Source organism: Palaemon carinicauda, chromosome 2 (assembly GCF_036898095.1).
Source record: "Palaemon carinicauda isolate YSFRI2023 chromosome 2, ASM3689809v2, whole genome shotgun sequence".
In the NCBI taxonomy this organism is placed as follows: domain Eukaryota; kingdom Metazoa; phylum Arthropoda; class Malacostraca; order Decapoda; family Palaemonidae; genus Palaemon; species Palaemon carinicauda.
Genome location: NC_090726.1, coordinates 47,378,269 through 47,402,829, shown reverse-complemented (window position 1 = coordinate 47,402,829; position 24,561 = coordinate 47,378,269). Strand labels below are relative to the sequence as shown.

General features: G+C 37.1%; 2 protein-coding genes across 2 annotated transcripts in view; both read left to right on the top strand.

Moving 5' to 3' along the window:
- Nucleotides 1-517: 517 nt before the first annotated feature.
- LOC137616405 (uncharacterized) lies at nucleotides 518-9,360 on the top strand. Its single transcript, XM_068346131.1, has 3 exons — nucleotides 518-551; nucleotides 1,813-2,397; nucleotides 9,224-9,360. Exons 1-3 carry the CDS (start codon nucleotides 518-520, stop codon nucleotides 9,358-9,360), a joined length of 756 nt encoding a protein of 251 aa, XP_068202232.1.
- Nucleotides 9,361-20,743: 11,383 nt separating this feature from the next.
- Nucleotides 20,744-24,561, top strand: part of LOC137616400 (uncharacterized) — a 40,784-nt gene continuing 36,966 nt past the window's right edge. The window contains exon 1 of the mRNA XM_068346117.1: nucleotides 20,744-20,860. Coding sequence (XP_068202218.1) covers nucleotides 20,744-20,860 — 117 coding nt within the window. The remainder of the gene's footprint in view (nucleotides 20,861-24,561) is intronic.

Here is a 24,561-nt window from a genome sequence, read left to right as displayed (position 1 = left end):
CATCTATCCTCTGTGGTAGGCAACCCAGCGTCTATTACCTTGGTGGTAGGCAACCCAGCTATTTATCACTTTGGTGGTAGGCAACCCAGCCTCTATTACCTTGTTGGTAGGCCAACCAGCCTCTATTACCTTGGCGGTAGGCAACCCAGCCTCTATTACCTTGGTGGTAGGCAACCCAGCCATCTATCCTCTGTGGTAGGCAACCCAGCCTCTATTACCTGCCTCTATTACCTTGGTGGTAGGCAACCCAGCCATCTATCCTCTGTGGTAGGCAACCCAGCCTCTATTACCTGCCTCTATTACCTTGGTGGTAGGCAACCCAGCCATCTATCCTCTGTGGTAGGCAACCCAGCGTCTATTACCTTGGTGGTAGGCAACCCAGCTATTTATCACTTTGGTGGTAGGCAACCCAGCCTCTAATACCTTGGTGGTAGGCAACCCAGCCATCTATCCTCTGAGGTAGGCAACCCAGCCATTTATCACTTTGGTGGTAGGCAACCCAGCCTCTATTACCTTGATGGTAGGCAACCCAGTCATTTATCACTTTGGTGGTAGGCAACCCAGCCATCTATCCTCTGAGGTAGGCAACCCAGCCATTTATCACTTTGGTGGTAGGCAACCCAGCCTCTATTACCTTGGTGGTAGGCAACCCAGCCTCTAATACCTTGGTGGTAGGCAACCCAGCCTCTATTACCTTGTTGGTAGGCAACCCAGCCACTAATACTTCAGTGGTAGGCAACCCAGCCATCTATCCTCTGAGGTAGGCAACCCAGCCATTTAACACTTTGGTGGTAGGCAACCCAGCCTCTATTACCTTGTTGGTAGGCCAACCAGCCTCTATTGCCTTGGTGGTATGGTAGGCAACCCAGCCATCTATCCTCTGTGGTAAGCAAGCCAGCCTCTATTACCTTGTTGGCAGGCAACCCAGTCATCTATCCTCTGTGGTAGGCAACCCAGCCAGGTATCCCCAGTATGGGGAACCTCCCCAGGTGGGGAGAGAGGTTATAGGGAACTGGAGAGAAGGGTGAGAGAACAGGTGAGTCACCTAGACTGGTTCTTTTCATAATAATATTGTCAATCTGTCACTCGTACATCGATTGAAAGTGTGTTCTATTTATAAATCGCTGGATTTGTATGAAACCTGTCTTCTCCTCAACAGGTATTGCAACGATTTTTTTGCACGTGTGTAACAGGTATTGCAACGTATTATTTTTTGCACTCTTGATACAGGTATTGCAACGTTTTTTTTTTTTTTTTGCAAGTTTGATACAGGTATTGCAACGTTTTTTTTTGCAATTTTGATACAGGTATTGCTTCGATATTTTTGCACGTTTGATACAGGTATTGCAACGTGTATTTTTTACACGTTTGAAACAGGTATTGCAACGTTTTTTTTTTTTTTTTTTTGCAAGTTTGATACAGGTATTACAACGTTTTATTTCTTGCACGTTTGATACAGGTATTGCAACGATTTGTTTTTGCACTTTTTTTCATTTCCCGGTTACACTTTTAAACAATATTAGGAAGAGCATTTATATATATACATACATATATATATATATATATATATATATATATATATATATATATATATATATATATATATATATATTGGATCCAAAATTGTCTATCAGATTCTTTTCTAATTTATCAAGATTAGTTTGATAAGGCTCTGTCTATTTCCTGTGCTTTCACGTTTAAATAGTTTCGAGGTAGTTTATCAGATCTGAAAAAAAAAATGTATATTGCCGGATATAAATTTATAAGATAAGAGTTAAAGTAACAACGCGTTCCTTGTTCCTGAAATTGTAGACTTAGAAAGGCTGAAGTTATATGATGACTCGTCACCAACACACGTGACTTTGATAGAAGTAGATATCAACTTAGAAAGGCTGAACTTATATGATCATTCGTCACCAACACAGGTGACTTTGATAGAAGTAAATATCAACTTAGAAAGGCTGAAGTCATATGATGATTCGTCACCAACACACGTTACCTTAATAGAAGTAAATATCAACTTAGAAAGGCTGAAGTTATATGATGATTCGTCACCAACACAGGTGACTTTGATAGAAGTAAATGTGAACTTAGAAAGGCTGAAGTTATATGATGATTCGTCACCAACACACGTGACTTTAATAGAAGTAGATATCAACTTAGAAAGGCTGAAGTTATATGATCATTCGTCACCAACACAGGTGACTTTGATAGAAGTAAATATCAACTTAGAAAGGCTAAAATCATATGATGATTCGTCACCAACACACGTGACCTTAATAGAAGTAAATATCAACTTAGAAAGGCTGAAGTTATATGATGATTCGTCACCAACACAGGTGACTTTGATAGAAGTAAATGTGAACTTAGAAAGGCTGAAGTTATATGATGATTCGTGTTAGAAAGGCTGAAGTTATATGATGATTCGTGTTAGAAAGGCTGAAGAAATATGATGATTTGTGTTAGAAAGGCTGAAGTTATATGATGATTCGTGTTAGAAAGGCTGAAGTTATATGATGATTCGTGTTAGAAAGGCTGAAGTTATATGATGATTCGTGTTAGAAAGGCTGAAGTTATATGATGATTCGTGTTAGAAAGGCTGAAGTTATATGATGATTCGTCACCAACACACGTGACTTTTATAGAAGTAGATATCAACCACAAATGGGATGTGATATCGAATTTAACCTTGAAATATATATCCACTGGAAATTCTTTCATGATAAATGCTTCGAGCTAGGCAATGACTCGAACTTGTGCTTCTGAGATCAAGGTTGCATTTGATATTAAGTACCATTTCTGGTTGATATGTATATGTTTTCATGTTGACCAGGCTGACATGAGTCTTTTTATAGTTTACATATGACATCTGTTTTTGACGTTGTTAATAGTTTATATATGACATATCTGTTTTGACGTTGTTACTGTTTTAGAATGATTTATTGTTAGTTTGTTCCTATCATTTATTTATTTCCTTATTTCCTTTCCTCACTGGCCTATTTTTCCCTATTGGAGCCCTTGGGCTTATAGTATCTTGCTTTACCAACTAGGGTTGTAGCTTGGCTAGTAATAATAATAATAATAATCTATTAAATGCTCGCGTGTTAGTGACAAGTGATCTTAAATAGCCACGTGTTCCTTTCCTCATTGGGCTATTTTTCCCTATTGGAGCCCTTGGGTATAGCATCTTGCTTTTCCAACTAGGGTTGTAGCTTGGCTAGTAATAATAATAATAATAATAATAATAATAATAATCTATTAAATGCTCGCGTGTTAGTGACAAGTGATCTTAAATAGCCTCGTGTTAGAAACTCATTGATGGGTTGATTTCAAGTCTAAGTATAGAGTCCTGAATTCGACAGGAATATGTCCACTGTACAGGTAATGAACTTGTATCTCTCTTAATGATTCATTGGTTGAGTCTTTTGGGACTGTTTCGAATCAGAGGTATAGGTTCGAATCCTTGCCCAGCCAGAAGCATGAATCAGAAAAGAATTACTAATAGTTTTTATAATTTATATAGGAGATATTTATTTTAATGTTATTCTTAAAATATTTAATTTTTCCTTCTTTCCTGTCCTCACTGAGCTATTTTCCCTGTTGGAGCCCCTGGGCTTATAGCATTCTGCTTTTCTAACTAGGGTTCTAGCTTAGCAATTAATAATAATAATAATAATAATATATTCTAAATTGAATTTGATATTAAACCCCAATTATTAGGGTTCATAGTTACACATTATATACACATTTCCCTTTCTGACTGGGGATACATTAATGTGGTGAACTAGACGAGGCTGCTATACGATATGCTAATGTTGTAATGTATGTGAAGGCAAGAAAATACCTATAGTCAATTTCTTTTAGCGAGGCAGATTTGCACCGACTCGCAGTGGTGCCCTTTTAGCTCGGAAAAGTTTCCTGACCGCTGATTGGCAGGACAAGATCATTCTAACCAATCAGCGATCAGGAAACCTTCTCGAGCTAAAAGGACACCGTTGCGAGTCGGTGCAAATCTGCAACGACTCGCAGCTGTGCCCTTTTAGCTCGGAAAAGTATCCTGATCGCTGATTGGTTGGACAAGATCATTCTAACCAATCAGCGATCAGGAAACTTTTCCGAGCTAAAAGGGCACCGCTGCGAGTCGGTGCAAATCTGCCTCGCTAAAAGAAACGGACTATAGTGGGGGTTGTAGACCCCTGGGGAGAGGAAACGATATCCTGTAGTAGTGACGTGCTCATATATAGCGATAAAGATTAATTGATAACCCATACATTCGTAGTACCATCCACGGTCTTTCTTAATCAATCCGTTTGTTACTAAATACAAAATTACTTAGTGAAAATGTATGTACTTTTGGTGGAAGAAATGGAGCCAAGTGGCAGAATAATATTTTTCCTTTAAGGCCAACAACTATTACTTCAGTCCTGTTGGAGGGCAGGAAGTAAGCAATAGCATTTGTGCAATTTGCACGATAAGAAAATCGTGAAGTGGCAAGGAACATGGCGTGTTCAGTTCCAAATTATGAAAATTTTGCTGCAACAGAAAACAGATTTTCGCAGACAGTCACTGGAGGTATTTACAGCATTTGATGATAAAATGATAAAAACACTTTGTCTTATTGGCTTTTTTTTTTTTTTATCTAAGGATATCAGTTTTTTTTTTTTATTTAAGGATATGATAGTTATAAACTTTATATATTTTAAAATATAGAATCCTGTATCCTTAATACGATGTAATACTCAGGGAATTATCATTTATACAGTATATAATGGCTGATACATAACCAAGTAGGAAATTCATACTGTGAAAAAAGATAGAGGGAATAACCAGTTAGGGTGAAAATGCATTGAAAAAGATGGTCATTTTCACCCTTGAGGAGACTTTATGTACATTGCTGAACTTGATAATAAGAGGATGCTTGTATCCTTCATTGCCAGATTCTATTTCCTTCATGCAGGATTCTTATTCCGTAATTTACCATGGATTTTCTGCATCAAGCAGTACTATTTCAACCATGAATGGTATTTTATGGTCCCATGGATTTTCTGCCTGTAGCAGTACTATTTCAACCATGAATGGTATTTTATGGACCTAATTGTTAGGGATTGTAGGAACAATAGCATCAAAGATCCTTGTTCTTGCAATGCATGACAGGTTGGTTTAGACGTAGGAACACTAGCTTCAAAGATCCTTGTTCTTGCAATGCATGACAGGTTGGTTTAGACGTAGGAACACTAGCTTCAAAGATCCTTGTTCTTGCAATGCATGACAGGTTGTTTTAGACGTAGGGATATGAAATGATCTTCCTAATCGGGTAGTTGAATCAGTAGAACTTCAAAAGTTCAAAGTTGGAGCAAATTTATTTATGTTGACCAGGCTGACATGAGTCTTTTTATTGTTCATATTTGACATATCTGTTTTTGACTTTGTTAATGGTCTATATAGGACATATCTGTTTTGACGCTGTTACTGTTTTTATAGTGATATATTGTTAATTTATTCTCATCATTTATTTATTTCCTTATTTCCTTTCCTTACTGGGCTATTTTTCCCTGTTGGAGCCCTTGGGCTTATAGTATCGTGCTTTTCCAACCAGGGTTGTAGCTTGGCTTGTAATAATGATAATAACAATAATACTTCATGCTAATCCACATTTTTGTGGCTGTGGATATTTTACTAAAAAATGGATAAATGGAATATCCACAGTGCTGTTTTTCATCTGGGGGTTTGATGATGTCTCCAGTGACTAATAGAGGATTAATGATTAACTTATAGATGTCTGTTTGAGGGTCGAGGTGAGGATGGCAGGTTCATCCTCCTAGCAGTACCAACCAAACTGGGTTGAATTCTTCGTTAGGCTGGGAGGACGAAGAGAAGAAAAGTCTCGTTTTTTTTTCTTACGTCGGCTACTCCCAAAAATTGAGGGAAAGCCCTTGGTAGATATATATATATATATATATATATATATATATATATATATATATATATATATATATATATATATTTATTTATATAGATATAGATATATATATATATATACTGTATATATATATAATAAATAAATAAATATATATATATATATATATATATATATATATATATATATATATATATATATATATATATATATAATTTTATTTTACATCTAGTAAGATTGTCATTGATTTTCCATTCAAAAGGCCTGTGTCAACACCTAACGTAAGTGCTCCTTTATACATTATTGTAGTAATACATCGATTTCAGCAGGATTCTTAAACCGAACTGAATTCAAGAGGTATGTTTATATAGTCTTGAAGTACTAGAGGGGCACTCAGTAGAACGCAGACCTCCGCCGTGGCAGCTTGTTGCTCGACCTTAACCTTGATCTTTGACCTTAACATGTATTAATTGGGCGTGTATTTCCATACGCTCAAATTTGAACCAAGTTTCAAGTCTGTGACAACGTAGTCCAAACTTATGGCTGATTACGTGAATTGGATATTTTGCTTGACCGTGACATTGACCTTTGACCTTGACCTTCCAAACTGTAATCATTTCCATCATTTTACATAGTAGCTAATCTAAATTCATGACTCTTCGATTAAAATTGTGGCCAGGAAGCTGTTCACAAACAAACAAACATACACAAACAAACAAACAGGGTGTAAAACATAACCCCCTTCCAACTTCGTTGGCGGAGGTAATGAAGGTAGTACAGAAACTCGATATCTTTTCCATGATTGAAAGTTTTTTTTTTTTTTTTTTTTTTTTTTTAAGAAATGGTTTAAATTCTTGAGTAACAGTGTCATTGGACCAGTAGTTTGATGTGCCATAAAATCAGTCAACCCAAGAGTTTTTACACCTGCGTATATTTTTCATTGAAGCGGACTTTAATTAGAATGAATGAATGATTCAGGGTTTTCTGACATCCTGACATCGAAGGTCATTGACGCCCATATCGGTTGCTGTGGCCTGATTGGTAACGTCTCTGCCTGGTGTTTGCCAGTCGGGGGTTCGAGTCCCGCTCAGACTCGTTAGTGCCATTAGTGTCTGCAACCTTACCATCCTTGTGAGCTAAGGTTGGGGGGTTTGGGGGAGCCTATAGGTCTATCTGCTGAGTCATCAGTAGCCACTGCCTGGCCCTCCCTGGTCCTAGCTTGGGTAGTAAGTCTCTAGGGCATTGTCCTGATTGCTAGGGCAATGTCACTGTTCCTTGCCTCTGCCATTCATGAGCGACCTTCAAAGAATAAAAGAATATTCAATTAAAACCACAAAAGCAAATATGTTCTTATAAAAGTTAAATAGCTTTCAGAAGACCTGCTTCTGAAATAAGTCTGAAAACGCCCCAAGCATTGTACAACCCATCATGTCCAAGAATCTTGGTAAAATTGAACCTGCCATCCTCACCCCCGAGCCTCAAACAGATATCTGTTTCTTTAATAAAGATTAAAAGAATATTCAATTAAAACCACAAAAGCAAATATGTTCTTATAAAAGTTAAATAGCTTTCAGAAGACCTGCTTCTGAAATAAGTCTGAAAACGCCCCAAGCATTGTACAACCCATCATGTCCAAGAATCTTGGTAAAAATGAACCTGCCATCCTCACTCCGAGCCTCAAACAGATGTCTATTTCTTTAATAAAGATTAAATGAATATTCATTTAAAACCACAAAAGCAAATATGTCCCTATAAAATTTAAATAGCTTTCAGAAGACCTGCTTTCTGAAATGAATCTAAAAACAACCCATCATGTCCAAGAATCTTGGCGAGGCTAAACCTTCCATCCTCACCCCGAGCCTCAAACAGATATCTATTTCTTTCTGTGCTGTAAGTGGGGGCATTCACTCATCAAATTGAGCGTATTTAGGAAGTCATTAAACAAAAGATAAGGGATGATAAGAGATTTTGAGTTCAGAAGAAACCGAAGTCTGGTTTTATCTTGCCTCTTGATTATCTATATTCTTGCATGTTTTGTGATCTGCGTTATCTTATCTAATTGCTTTATATCTTTAGAGAAGTGAGGTTATTACAAATCATGGGATTTTTTTTCTATTTTTATATGGAATTGGAAGGAAATCATTCAAATTCCTGAACTATCATATTCAGAACTTAGGATTCATCATCATCATCATCAGCATCATCTCCTACGCCTATAGGATTCATCATCTTCATCATCAGCATCATCTCCTACGCCTATAGGATTCATCATCTTCATCATCATCATCATCTCCTACGCCTATAGGATTCTTCATCTTCATCATCATCATCAGCATCATCTCCTACGCCTATAGGATTCATCATCTTCATCATCATCATCATCTCCTACGCCTATAGACGCAAATGGCCTCTGTTAAATTTCGCCAGTCGTCTCTGTCTTGAGCTTTTAATTCAATACTTCTTCACTCATCGTCTCTCACTTCACGCTTCATAGTTCTCAGCCATGTAGGCCTGGGTCTTGCTTTTAATTCAATACTTCTTCACTCATCATCTCCGACTTCACGCTTTATAGTCCTTAGCCATGTAGGCCTTGGTCTTCCAACTCTTCTAGTGCCTTGTGGAGCCCAGTTAAAAGTTTGGTGAACTAATCTCTCTTGGGGAGTGCGAAGAGCATGTCCAAATTTAGGAATATACCATATTAATTCCTAATTATAAATGAAATAGTATTTAAACTTTTTTTAAAAGTATTCGCGAGTTTGTAATTTAAAAATATATTTAAATGAATAGTAAAAGATGCAATTGTGAATATATTGATTACAATATTTATTCACGTAAATATATTATGATTTATATGCTGAATATATTGATTACAATATTTATTTCATGTAAATATAATATGATTTATATGCTGAATATATTGATTACAATATTTATTTCATGTAAATATATTATGATTTATATGCAATATCATGAAATGTAAGAATTGTAAATGTATATTTCTTAATAAAAAAAATCTATTTTTCCCGCGAATCATCACGTAAATATCACTAAAAAATACTTTACACTTAAGTGTCAAGTGAAACAGTTCCTATATCACTAAAAAATACTTAACACTTAACTCACTACAAAAAAATATCAAGTGAAACGGTTTCTAAAGTATAAAGTAGTTTTATTCGCTACCATTTATCCTAAAATATACTTTTCTATTGAATGTATTTATAATATATTCTCCCAGATATACCTTTCATATATGAGGAATATTTTTTCTTTCGCGAATTCATCCTAACATTTATTTATTTCTCCCAGATATACCTCCTGCTGCTTCCTTCGGTGCCTTAGATGACCGCGGAGGTAGCAGCAGTAGGGGATTCAGCATTATGAAGCTTCATCTGTGGTGGATAGCGGGGGAGGGTGGGCTGTGGCACCCTAGCAGTACCAGCTGAACTCGGATTAGTCCTTTGTCAGGTTGGGAGGAACGTAGAGAGTAGAGGTCCCCTTTTTTGTTTTTGTTTCATTTATTGATGTCGGCTACCCCCCAAAATTGGGGGAAGTGCCTTGGTATATTATTATTATTATTATTACTATCCAAGCTACAACCCTAGTTGGAAAAGCAAGATGCTATAAGCCCAGGGGCTCCAATAGGGAAAAATAGCCCAGTGAGGAAAGGAAATAAATAAATGAAGAGAACAAATTAACAATAAATCATTCTAAAAAAAGTAACAACGCAAAACAGATATGTCATATATAAACTATGAACAACGTCCAAAACAGATATGTCATATATAAACTATAAAAAGACTCATGTCAGCCTGGTCAACATGAAAGCATTTGCTCCAACTTTGAACTTTCGAAGTTCTACTGAATCAACTACCCGATTAGGAAGATCATTCCACAACTTGGTAACAGCTGGAATAAAACTTCCAGAGTACTGCGTAGTATTGAGGCTCATGATGGAGAAGGTCTGCCTATTAGAAGGAACTGCCTGCCTAGTATTACGAACAGGATAGAATTGTCCAGGGAGATCTGAAGTATTGAGCCTCATGATGGAGAAGGCCTGGCTATTAGAATTAACTGCCTGCCTAGTATTACGAACAGGATAGAATTGTCCAGGGAGATCTGAAGTATTGAGCCTCATGATAGAGAAGGCCTGGCTATTAGAAGTAACTGCCTGCCTAGTTATTACGAACAGGATAGAATTGTCCAGGGAGATCTGAAGTATTGAGCCTCATGATGGAGAAGGTCTGCCTATTAGAAGGAACTGCCTGCCTAGTATTACGAACAGGATAGAATTGTCCAGGGAGATCTGAAGTATTGAGCCTCATGATAGAGAAGGCCTGGCTATTAGAAGTAACTGCCTGCCTAGTTATTACGAACAGGATAGAATTGTCCAGGGAGATCTGAAGTATTGAGCCTCATGATGGAGAAGGTCTGCCTATTAGAAGGAACTGCCTGCCTAGTATTACGAACAGGATAGAATTGTCCAGGGAGATCTGAAGTATTGAGCCTCATGATAGAGAAGGCCTGGCTATTAGAAGTAACTGCCTGCCTAGTTATTACGAACAGGATAGAATTGTCCAGGGAGATCTGAAGTATTGAGCCTCATGATGGAGAAGGCCTGACTATTAGATATGCAGATATACCTTGCATATTTCAGCAGTCATATACCCAAGCTAGTGGCCCTCTTGCTCTGTCCCATTTTATGATTTGACGATAATAACAGTAATAGTAACGTAGCTCCATTAGCCATATTGCAATAGAAAATTAAAGCATAGCGTGAGGCGAATGTTGTCATAAGTTCTCCTTGTGGGTCATTTATGACTATCAATACTTGGATTCTAGGTGATAATTATGTTTTATGAATAGGTATTTTTTTGTGTATCCACATATGACTTTTATTATTATTATTATTATTATTATTATTATTATTATTATTAGCCAAGCTACAACCCTAGTTGGAAAAGTAAGATGCTATAAGCCCAAGGGCTCCAATAGGGAAAAATAGCCCAGTGAGGAAAGGAAATTAGGAAATAAATAAATGAACATACAGTAGTTTTAGATATAATTGTACTGTGTTTATTATTTTAATTGGGAATTCAGGTAGTTATTTATTTTTCTGTTTTAAATTATTGTGCAGTTTTATATTAAAATTAGTTGGAATTACAGAATGTTTGGTATATAATCTATATTGTGTTTATCTTTTTAATTAGGAATTCAGGTAATTATTTATTTTTCTGTTTGCACGACGTATGACTGCATGTGTACTGTTTGTGATTACAGAGAAAATGTTTGTTTGTTTGTATGTTAATGCACATTCCTCGCAAGTTCCTGCCTTCTTCGAAGGAAACATCCACACGTACGCTTAATCGTTTGGAGATAAACCCATTAAGCCGGGAGCACACTAGCGACTCTGTGGCGCCACAAAGCCACAGCATCGTGCATCGTGTGGCGGGGATGAGCGACAGAGAGCCACAGTCGCTAGTTTGCGCGGCAAAACTTGAAAACAATGGAAACCTATGGGAGACCACATCCCCGCCACACGATGCTGTGGCTTTGTGGCGCCACAGAGTCGCTAGTGTGCTCCCGACCAGGGTTTGCGAACCGTAAAATCTAATAGCCGGAATTAATGCCAGACAGCATCAGTGTTCGTTGGAGAATCTGAATGGGTGAGTGTTTTGATCGCTGGAAAGGGATGGGTCAATCATGGTGTATTCTATAATTGAAGTTGAAGATAGGAGTATAAGTGCTGAATAACATTTGTTGAAGTTAATCTGATTCATGTACGAGAGTGTTATTGTTATTATTATTATTGATGGTAGTAGTAGTAGTAGTAGTAGTAGTAGTAGTAGTATTAGCTAAGCTACAACATTAGTTAGAAAAGCAAGATGCTATAAGCCCAAGGGCTCCAACAGGGAAAACTAATCTACTGAAGAAAGGAAACAAGGAAATAACGTCTCTGCCCGGTGTTTGCCAGTCGGGGGTTCGAGTCCTGCTCAGACTCGTTAGTGCCATTAGTGTCTGCAATCTTACCATCCTTGTGAGCTAAGTTTGGGGGGTTTGGGGGAGCCTATAGGTCTATCTGCTGAGTCATCAGCAGCCACTGCCTGGCCCTCCCTGGTCCTAGCGTGGAGAGGAGGCTTGGGCGCTGATCATATGATATATGGTCAGTCTCTAGGGCATTGTCCTGATTGCTAGGGCAATGTCACTGTCCCTTGCCTCTGCCATTCATGAGTGACCTTTAAACCTTTTAAACCTTTAGTGAACAATTAAAATAGGATATTTTACGGACAGTAGCAACATTAAAACAGGTCTATCATATATAAACTATAAAAAGAGACATTGTCATCCTGTTCAACATAAAAATATTTGCTGCAAGTTTGAACTTTCGAAGTTCCACTACGGAATAAAAAGGTTGTGGGGTTTGGAGGAACTTATAGGTCTATCTGCTGAGTCATCAGCAGCCATTGCCTGGCCCTCCTTTGTCCTAGCTTGGCTGGAGATGTGGCTTAGGCGCTGATCATATGTACAGCATATATGGTCTGTCTTTAGTGCATTGTTCTCCTTTACATTCAGATCTCCCTGGACAATTCTATCCTGTTCGAGATACTAGGCAGGCAGTATTCTAGAAGTTTTATTCCAGCTGTTACCAAGTTTTGGAGTGATCTTCCTAACCGGGTAGTTGAATCAGTAGAACTTCAAAAGTTCAAAGTTGGAGCAAATGTTTTTATGTTGACCAGTCTTTTTATAATTTATATATGACATATCTGTTTTTGACGTTGTTAATAGTTTATATAGGACATATCTGTTTTAACATTGTTACTGTTTTAGAATGATTTATTGTTAACTTGTTCTCATCATTTATTTATTTCCTTATTTCCTTTCCTCACTGGGTTATTTTTCCCTATTGGAGCCCTTGGGCTTATAGCATCTAGCTTTTCCAACTAGGGTTGTAGCTTGGCTAGTAATAATAATAATCATAATAATAATAATGTCACTGTTCCTTGCCTCTGCCATTCATGAGCGTCTTTTAAACCCACTAAACCTAACAAAGGGTGTTTTTATTCCTTCCATCGGCGTTTTATTTGCTTTTTTCTGCCTCGTAGATGTCATTTACTTTCCAAATGAGTCTGCAAGTCTCTACTAGGGGCTGCTCAGTCATGAGAAACGGTCTCTTTAGTGTCGCTAAATTATTTATCACTTCCGTCCCGACAACGAGTTTAAACTCACATTGTGACACAGCCAAGATTTCTCGAAGAATAATATTTTTATAACCACTAATTCACCGGATTAAAACTCATTTTAATCTATAGGATTTTCGTGTGATATTTTGTGTGCCCAAGTAATTTCCGAATTCTTTTAAACGATTTTTTGTTTTTCGTGTGATATTTTGTAACACTCTGTATATTCTGGGATACTCTCTCTCTCTCTGCATGGGTTTCTGGGATAGTCTCTCTCTCTCTCTCTCTCTCTCTCTCTCTCTCTCTCTCTCTCTCTCTCTCTCTCTCTCTGCATGGGTTTCTGGGATAGTCTCTCTCTCTCTCTCTCTCTCTCTCTCTCTCTCTCTCTCTCTCTCTCTCTCTCTCTCTCTCTCTCTCTCTCTGCATGGGTTTCTGGGAGTCTCTCTCTCTCTCTCTCTCTCTCTCTCTCTCTGCATGGGTTTCTGGGATAGTCTCTCTCTCTCTCTCTCTCTCTCTCTCTCTCTCTCTCTCTCTCTCTCAAATTCTGGGTACACAGGAAATTAACACATACTTTTAACAAATTTTTAATTAAATCTAATGTTAATAAATAATATTTTCAATAGGATTTCCATCATTTTCCATAATTTGATGCGCTTTATAAAATCCAGGTGAATTCGATTGAATAGGCTGTCAAACAAATAGGTTTTTATGAGGGTGTCAAAGATTAAATTCTTCTGCAATTATTTAAACAGAGCCATCATGTGATCTGGGCAGGAAAAATAACACAAATTACTACAAATAATGAAATATCCTATGTACCCAAACTTTGTGGACACACTATGTTTGCATTCATATATACTGTATATGTGTATATATATATATATATATATATATATATATATATATATATATATATGTGTGTGTGTGTGTGTGTGTATGCATGCGTGCGTGTGTGTGTGTGTGTGTGTGTGTGTGTGTGTGTGTGTGTGTAAACAATAAAATGTGTGTATATTTAAATAAATAACTTTCATACCCATAGAGTAATAAGATAATAAGCCATTTCATATTAAGATTGATCCCAAGAGGGACTAATAACTGGCTGAATTAAAAGATCTTTCTCTATAACTCTCCTCCAGTGTTTACGAAATGAACTTGATGATCTTATTTGCATGGGAAAGTGGCTCTGAGAGAGCTTTCGAAGAGACCATCTCCCTTCCTCTTCAGATGGTCCCTTCCAAAGCCAAATAAATTTCATTTTTCATACATTGTGGGTTGTATATATATATATATATATATATATATATATATATATATATATATATATATATCCATACTTGCTCTTTATTATATAGAGAAGATGAGTGAAGCGCTATTCATTTGTTTAGTTTTTACCTTTCACGAAATTTATAATCAGATGCACCAAGAGTAGGTTTTACTGTACCCCTCCCCTCCCCCCCCCCCCCAAAAAAAAGTTCTGTTAATTTCTATCCAAAATAGCCTTAAGTGTTTCCATATATTTTTTATAATAATCGTCCGTGGTTGGCAATGCTCATAATCAATCAAAATATCTCAAATAGTAATTAAGGTTTACTAGGTTGAACCTCAAAAACGTATTTATTAATGTACTGACTATACTGATCATGCTACGTGAAGTTCAGTACCGGTAAAATATGGCGAATTGATTGTGTTTCTCATGTAGCGATTAAAATTTACCAGGTCAACCTCAAAAATGTATTTATGAGTGCGTTAACTATGCTGATTATGCTACATGGAATTCATGTATACTGTTAAAAACCCGTAAATTTGATGAGAAATTTTCCTTGAAAATATATTATACTCAGCCGTATTTCAGTAAAATACATGCCACCGTGATTTTTACCCTACTTTGTTATTATCTCGTACGGTTTGGTGACCTTAATATCACTCCTTTGACCTGATTGGCAACGTCTCTGCTTGGTGAATGCCAGTCAGGGGTTCGAGTCCCGCTCAGACTCGTTAGTGCCATTAGTGTCTGCAATCTTACCATCTTTGTGAGCTAAGGTTGGGGGGTTTGGTGGAACCTATAGGTCTATCTGCTGAGTCATCAGCAGCCAGTGACTGGCCCTGCCTGGTCATAGCTTGGGTGAAGAGGAGGCTTGGACGCTGATCATATAATATATGGTCAGTCTCTAGGGCATTGTCCTGATTGCTAGGGCAATGTCACTGTCTCTTGCCTCTGCCATTCAAGAGCGACCTTTAAACATTTAAACTTGTAAATATATCCATTAAAACGGTAAAGTTTTACCATTTTTACGGCAAATTTTTAACACTACCTTTGAAGGTAAGATGTGGCAATTTGAAAGTATATTTACCCTCAAAGGAAAGCTAAAGCGTGGAGAATACATAATTTCTTCCCCAATATAACAAAAGAATAACTTTTCCAGCCCCCATTCGCTGGAGTGAAGAGCCCCAACGCCTCATTATGTAACGCCAGAGCTTCTGGTGTGTTAGCCAACTGCACAACAAAGCCATCTCTTAGTCCATGTGTCCTGGAGATGACAGCGAGGGAAACACTCGGCTGAAAAACGATTGTTCCGGTGCTGGAAGATCGTGTGAGTGTTGTCAGTCTCCCGTTCCAGGGAGTTCCAGGGAACGTCCTCGGCTGGAAGGGGTCTCTCCCCGGGAAAAAGATGCTGGTTAGCGAAACGGATGAGCGACGCTTGAAGGATGTGACTGTGTATACACTCAAGGAAAAACTTGAGTTCTTAATTATAATTATCCTCAAGATTGTTAGTAGGATGAAAGCTGGTCTCTGAGACATAGCTTGTTTTTATTGAATAGTCGAAGAGATGCTGGTTGGGTTTTATGTTATCATTTTAGTCGTAGAGCTAAAAAATGCCATGACCATATATATATATATATATATATATATATATATATATATATATATATATATATATATATATATATATATATCCATAAAACAACACTGCGCTGCAATCTAACATAAAATCTGACACCGTCAAATTCTTGACCTTTTTCCTGACCCCGGCCCTTACTAGATTCGGACTCTAAAATATGGATTTTTTTTTTCAATAAAATCTCATATATCTTCTATAATTTTAGTCGGAGAGCGGAAAAATGCGATGACCACATATATACCCATAAAACGACTCTATGCTGCTGTCTAACACAAAATCTGACACCGTCAAATTCTTGAACTTTCTTCTGACCCCGGCCCTTACTAGATTCGGACTCTAAAATATGGATTTTTTTTTTTTCAATAAAATCTCTTATATCTTCTATAATTTTAGTCGGAGAGCGAAAAAATGCGATGATCACATATATACCCATAAAACGACTCTATGCTGCAGTCTAACACAAAATCTGACACCGTCAAATCCTTGATCTTTCTTCTGACCCCGGCCCTTACTAGATTCGGACTCTAAAATATGGATTTTTTTTTTCAATAAAATCTCATATATCTTCTATAATTTTAGTCGGAGAGCGAAAAAATGCCATGACCACATATATACCCATAAAACGACTCTATGCTGCAGTCTAACACAAAATCTGAGACCGTCAAATTCTTGACCTTTTTTCTGACCCCGGCCCTTAGTAGATTATCCTCAAGATTTGTTTTTATTGAATAGTCGAAGAGATGCTGGTTGGGTTTTAAGTTATAATTAGATTTTTCAGTTTAGTTTCTAATGCTAAAGATGATATCGAAAATGAATTTCTAATTTTATTATTTTTCATGTCATGTTTTATTCCTCATTTTCAATATTAATTTCTTGAACCCATTTTTCTCATATTACTTCCTACTACTACACACTATATTATTTATTGTAATCGAAATACCATATTTCTACGTATATTTTACCATATTCAACATCATTTTATTCAATCAGGTCAAATCCTAGTTGTTACTGCTCCTAAGATATTTTATTTTTCCTTGTTCCCTTTCCTCACTGGGCTATTTTCCTTGTTGGGGCCCCTGGCCTTATAGCATCATGCTTTTCCACCTAGGGTTGTAGCTTATTATTATTATTATTAAATGCTAAGCTACAACCCTAGTTGGAAAAGCAAGATGCTATAAGCCCAAGGGCTCCAACAGGAAAAAATAGCCCAGTGAGGAAAAGAAATAAGGAAATAAATAAATGATGAGAACAAATTAACAATAAGTCATTCTAAAAACAGTAACAACGTCAAAACAGATATGTCCTATATAAACTATTAAACAAGTAACACGTATCGATAATAATAATAATGATAATATTATTTACCGAGACAGACAGAATATAGGCTTTCTGTAAGGCCTTGCTATTAACCTCTGGAAACCTTGTGAATTCTCCATGTTTGTATAGATAAGCACAAGTCACCTGAGACGGAGAGAAGGGTCCCATCCGCTGTGGTTGATATATGAGAATCTTCGCCTCTCGTTTTCGTATACCTCATGACATTACGTAGGAACCTTCTGGTTAACTTGGTGTGTTTGCACTCTAGTTTATTTTCTAGTTTATCATTTAATTATAATGTGAATAATTGTCGTGAAGTTTATTGATATCCTATTTCTCAGCTATTACTGTTCTTAAGATATTTTATTTCCCCTTGTTTTCTTTCCTCACTGGGCTTTTATTTTTTGAGCCCCTGGGCTTATAGCATCCTGCTTTTCCAACTAGGTAATGTTGTTACTGTTCTTAAAATATTTTATTTTTCCTTGTTTTCTTTCCTCACTGGGTTATTTTCCCTGTTGGAGCCCCTGGGCTTATAGCATCCTGCTTTTCCAACTAGGTAATGTTGTTACTGTTCTTAAAATATTTCATTTTTCCTTGTTTTCTTTCCTCACTGGGTTATTTTCCCTGTTGGAGCCCCTGGGCTTATAGCATCCTGCTTTTCCAACTAGGTAATGTTGTTACTGTTCTTAAAATATTTTATTTTTCCTTGTTTTCTTTCGTTACTGGGTTATTTTCCCTGTTGGAGCCCCTGGGCTTATAGCATCCTGCTTTTCCAACTAGGTAATGTTGTTACTGTTCTTAAAATATTTTATTTTTCCTTGTTTTCTTTCCTCACTGGGTTATTTTCCCTGTTGGAGCCCCTGGGCTTATAGCATCCTGCTTTTCCAACTAGGTAATGTTGTTACTGTTCTTAAAATATTTTATTTTTCCTTGTTTCCTTTCCTCAGTGGGCTATTTTCCCTGTTGCAGCCCCTGTTAATGTTGTTACTGTTCTTAAAATATTTTATTTTTCCTTGTTTCCTTTCCTCAGTGGGCTATTTTCCCTGTTGCAGCCCCTGTTAATGTTGTTACTGTTCTTAAAATATTTTATTTTTCCTTGTTTCCTTTCCTCACTGGGCTATTTTCCCTGTTGCAGCCCCTGTTAATGTTGTTACTGTTCTTAAAATATTTTATTTTTCCTTGTTTCCTTTCCTCACTGGGCTATTTTCCCTGTTGCAGCCCCTGTTAATGTTGTTACTGTTCTTGAAATATTTTATTTTTCCTTGTTTTCTTTCCTCACTGGGTTATTTTTCCTGTTGGAGCCCCTGGGCTTATAGCATCCTGCTTTTCCAACTAGGTAATGTTGTTACTGTTCTTAAAATATTTTATTTTTCCTTGTTTCCTTTCCTCACTGGGCTATTTTCCCTGTTGCAGCCCCTGTTAATGTTGTTACTGTTCTTAATATATTTTATTTTTCCTTGTTTCCTTTCCTCACTGGGCCATTTTCCCTGTTGCAGCCCCTGTTAATGTTGTTACTGTTCTTAAAATATTTTATTTTTCCTTGTTTCCTTTCCTCACTGGGCTATTTTCCCTGTTGCAGCCCCTGTTAATGTTGTTACTGTTCTTAAAATATTTTATTTTTCCTTGTTTCCTTTCCTCACTGGGCTATTTTCCCTGTTGCAGCCCCTGTTAATGTTGTTACTGTTCTTAAAATATTTTATTTTTCCTTGTTTCCTTTCCTCAGTGGGCTATTTTCCCTGTTGCAGCCCCTGTTAATGTTGTTACTGTTCTTAAAATATTTTATTTTTCCTTGTTTCCTTTCCTCACTGGGCTATTTTCCCTGTTGCAGCCCCTGTTAATGTTGTTACTGTTCTTAAAATATTTTATTTTTCCTTGTTTCCTTTCCTCACTGGGCTATTTTCCCTGTTGCAGCCCCTGTTAATGTTGTTACTGTTCTTGAAATATTTTATTTTTCCTTGTTTTCTTTCCTCACTGGGTTATTTTCCCTGTTGGAGCCCCTGGGCTTATAGCATCCTGCTTTTCCAACTAGGTAATGTTGTTACTGTTCTTAAAATATTTTATTTTTCCTTGTTTCCTTTCCTCACTGGGCTATTTTCCCTGTTGCAGCCCCTATTAATGTTGTTACTGTTCTTAATATATTTTATTTTTCCTTGTTTCCTTTCCTCACTGGGCTATTTTCCCTGTTGCAGCCCCTGTTAATGTTGTTACTGTTCTTAAAATATTTTATTTTTCCTTGTTTCCTTTCCTCACTGGGCTATTTTCCCTGTTGTAGCCCCTGTTAATTTTGTTACTGTTCTTAAAATATTTTATTTTTCCTTGTTTCCTTTCCTCACTGGGCTATTTTCCCTGTTGCAGCCCCTGTTAATGTTGTTACTGTTCTTAAAATATTTTATTTTTCCTTGTTTCCTTTTCTCACTGGGCTATTTTCCCTGTTGCAGCCCCTGTTAATGTTGTTACTGTTCTTAAAATATTTTATTTTTCCTTGTTTCCTTTCCTCAGTGGGCTATTTTCCCTGTTGCAGCCCCTGTTAATGTTGTTACTGTTCTTAAAATATTTTATTTTTCCTTGTTTCCTTTCCTCAGTGGGCTATTTTCCCTGTTGCAGCCCCTGTTAATGTTGTTACTGTTCTTGAAATATTTTATTTTTCCTTGTTTTCTTTCCTCACTGGGTTATTTTCCCTGTTGGAGCCCCTGGGCTTATAGCATCCTGCTTTTCCAACTAGGTAATGTTGTTACTGTTCTTAAAATATTTTATTTTTCCTTGTTTCCTTTCCTCACTGGGCTATTTTCCCTGTTGCAGCCCCTGTTAATGTTGTTACTGTTCTTAAAATATTTTATTTTTCCTTGTTTCCTTTCCTCACTGGGCTATTTTCCCTGTTGCAGCCCCTGTTAATGTTGTTACTGTTCTTAAAATATTTTATTTTTCCTTGTTTCCTTTCCTCACTGGGCTATTTTCCCTGTTGCAGCCCCTGTTAATGTTGTTACTGTTCTTAAAATATTTTATTTTTCCTTGTTTCCTTTCCTCACTGGGCTATTTTCCCTGTTGCAGCCCCTGTTAATGTTGTTACTGTTCTTAAAATATTTTATTTTTCCTTGTTTCCTTTCCTCAGTGGGCTATTTTCCCTGTTGCAGCCCCTGTTAATGTTGTTACTGTTCTTAAAATATTTTATTTTTCCTTGTTTCCTTTCCTCACTGGGCTATTTTTTCCGTTGGAGCCCCTGGGCTTATAGCATCCTGCTTTTCGAACTAGGGTTGTAGCTTAGTAAGTAATAATAATAATAATAATAATAATAATAATAATGATAATAATAATAATAATAATAATAAAATATCCTTTGCTTGTGGGATTGTGTTGTAACATAAGAAATTAGACGGGAAATGATGTCCTCATTCTTAAAGTATTAGGAGTTAACTAGTGTACGTGGCCCGTCAAAAATGACGGTTAAATATTCAGATATGCACACTTTCACATTCATCCCCCCTCTCACCAGGTATGACTACTCCCTCTCCCCGCTACCCGAGGAATGGGGAGAACTGAGCATGACCGAGAAGGTATATATATATATATATATATATATATATATATATATATATATATATATAATATATATATATATATATATATATATATATATATATATATATATATGCATATATATAATATATATATGCATATATATATATATATATATATATATATATATTTATATATATGTATATATATGTATATATTTACATATATACATATATATATATATATATATATATATATATATATATATATATATATATATATATATATATAATATGTATATATATGTATATATGTATATACTGTATATGTATATATTTATATATATATGTATATGTATATATATCTATATAATATATATATATATATATATATATATATATATATATATATATATATAGTCAGACACTTGTTCGTTATTATATAAGGGAGATGTTAATGAAAATATTTTACAGAGAAGCCTTGAATTAGCAACTTGAAAAGAATGATCACTTTTTTTTTTTTTTTATAAAAGTCGTTCCTTTAAACTATCTGTTTTTTTCAATCTTGAGAAATCTAGATACATTGAAATGTCTTGCCAACAAAGCAACTGGGGTTTTAAGAGGAACTCGATAGAAGGGTAGTTGATATAAGAAAAAGCCAGGTAAGGCAAAAATTGGTGGGAACCGCTTAACATGAGATTCAAAAACTCCAACGTCAGTGTTTGAAGCAGCATTTTTAGTAATGAAGGCGGTAATATATCTACGCCGTTTTCATCTTAAGCACAGCATTGTCTGCTTAAAGATATCTTTCTGGTTAATTGAAGAAATGTGTTTATAATTTCATATAAAAGAAGTATAGAAAATAACTTTACAATTCGTAAATCTTCTCACACTGTAAAAATTCGATAACCAAATGACTAGAGTTTAAAGGTTTAGAGGTCCCTCATTATTATTATTATTATTATTATTATTATTATTATTATTATTATTATTATTATTATTATTATTATTATTATTAAAAGCTCATGAATGACAGGGACAGTGACAAAGGCCTAGCTAACAGGATTATGCCATAGAGGCCTAGAAACACCATGTTTTTTTTTTTCTTTTTTTTCGCAGCTCATGAATGGAAGAGACAAGGGACAGTGACAGTGGCCTAGCTAACAGAACAATGCTGTGACGGGCCGAGAGAAGGTTGTGACTCAAAGACAGGATGAAAGCAACTGAGTGAGTTTATTATAGAACACTCTCCTTTATATACAAAAGCTCAAGGCAACAGGAAATTTCCTGTTCAAAATCGACACCGTTACCGATGAGAAAAACAGACATGTTTTTTCAGGTTCTTTTTGGTGCGTGGGGAGAGCGAAGATACAAGCATAATATATACACAAAATGAACTATGTACGATCGTGTGACACACGGTTGGTGCAATGCCCTAGAGACTGACCATATATACATATGATCAGCTCAGAAGCCACTCTCCATAGAAGCGTGGACCAGGGAGAGCCAGGCAGTGGCTGCTGATGACTCAGCAGGTAAAACCTGTACTTTCCCCCAAACCTCACCTTCACTGAGAGCTAAAGCCAGGCTGACACTTGCACGAATTTGTGGCATGCATTGTCACGACTCGAGTCGTGAACTGGCGTGAACTCGTCGTGAACTGGCGTGAAGTGTTTGTAAACCCGTCGTGACATCGTGGCATGTCGTGACGAGAATTTTGAAATGTTCAAAATTTTGGTCATGACAAAATTTCGTGACCGGGTCGTGAACTATGCGCGAAGTGTTCGTGAACTCGTCGGGAGGATGTGGGAAGTGCGCAAATTATGCGTGAACTCGTCGTGCCAGTTCGTGTCAATGTGGACAGGTCAGCTGTGATTCTGAGGCAAAAGGTCGTGCAAGTGTCAAAAGGATGGTAAAGTTGCAGACACTACAAGAAACTATCGAGATTGAGCGGGACTCGAATCCCAATCTGGTAGATCACCAGGCAGAGACGTTTGCAATAGTCCGATATGCTCAACTGGGGGAATAATTGGATCTAATTGAATCAAAACTTCTTTATTCTTTATTAGCACGAACTCCCCATTGATCCAATTCCATTAATATTTGCGAGTGAGGAGACCCAACATTGTCACTTTATAACCTAATTATTCCGGTTTTTTTTTTTTTTTTTTTTTTTTCCAATGGCGATTGTATTCCAAATCCGTATAACATTTTAACCATTTCCCCCCACCCAGTCTACATGTACTCAACATTGTCACTTTATAACCTAATTATTGTTTTTTATTTTTTTTTCCAAATCCGTGTAACATTTTAACCATTTTGCCCCCCCCCCCCCTTAGTCTACATGTCAGCCCTTTCACCTTTAATAATCATTAATTGTTTTGATGACGGGATGAATGGATTACAGGTTGATTAATGGCATGCCGGGATTAAACAGCCTCGAGCCATATCGCAGGATAATTGGATTTCGAAGGTTTAAAGGTCGTTCATGAATGGCAGAGGCAAGGGACAGTGACATTGCCCTAGCAATCAGGACAATGCCCTACAGACTGACCATATATGATCAGCGCCCAAACCTCCTCTCCACCCAAGCTAGGACGAGGGAGGGCCAGGCAGTGGCTGCTGATGACTGAGTAGATAGACCTATAGGCTCCCCCAAACCCCCCCCCCAACCTTAGCTCACCAGGATGGTAAGGTTGCAGACACTAATGGTACTAACGAGTCTGAGTGGGACTCGAACCCCCGACTCTCCACCCAAGCTAGGACCAGGGAGGGCCAGGCAGTGGCTGCTCATGACTCAGCAGATAGACCTATAGTCTCCCCCAAACTCCCCAACCTTAGCTCACAAGGATGGTAAGGTTGCAGACACTAATGGCACTAACGAGTCTGAGCGGGACTCGGACCCCCGACTGGGAAACACCAGGTAGAGACGTTACCAATCAGGCCACAGCAAGATTATCCTTCTCCATGAGTCAGGACAATTTTTTTTTTCTTTTTTTTTTAGCTGATAAGAAAGGTGAGTGAAAGAAGGGTAGCAGTTAGTTAACTAAGTCCATTTCTTTTATCGAGGCAGATTTGCACCGACTCGCAGCGGTGCCCTTTTAGCTCGGAAAAATTTCCTGATCGCTGATTGGTTAGAATTATCTCGTCCAACCAATCACCGATCAGGAAACGTTTCCGAGCTAAAAGGGCACCGTTGCGAGTCGGTGCAAATCTGCCTCGCTAAAAGAAATGGACTTTAGTTGTTATAGGGAATAGTTAAAAAAAGTTAAGAATTAGGGTTGTGGTGGCCTATGGAAAACGTCCCTGCCGGGCGTTCTGTCGAACTGGGGTTCGAGAACCGCTCAAGCTCGATAGTTTCTTGTAATGTCTGCAGTCTCACCATCCCTGTGAGTTAAAGATGGGGTTTGGGAGAGCCTATGCTGAGTCATTAGCAGCCATTACATGGCCCTCCCTGGTCCTACCTTGGGTGGAGAGGGCGCTTGGTGTCTATTCATTTGTTTGTATGGGCAATCTCTATGGCATTGTCTCTGTCCCTTGGCTCTGTCGTTCATGAGCGGCCTTTAAACCTTTTAAGAGTAAACTGTGGTTTGGCCTTTTTTGGGGAATAGTAATATAATATAGTGTGATTTGACCTTTTTGGGGGAATAGTAATTTTTTGGGGAATAGTAATATAATATAGTGTGATTTGACCTTTTTGGGGGAATAGTCATTTTTTGGGGAATAGTAATATGATATAG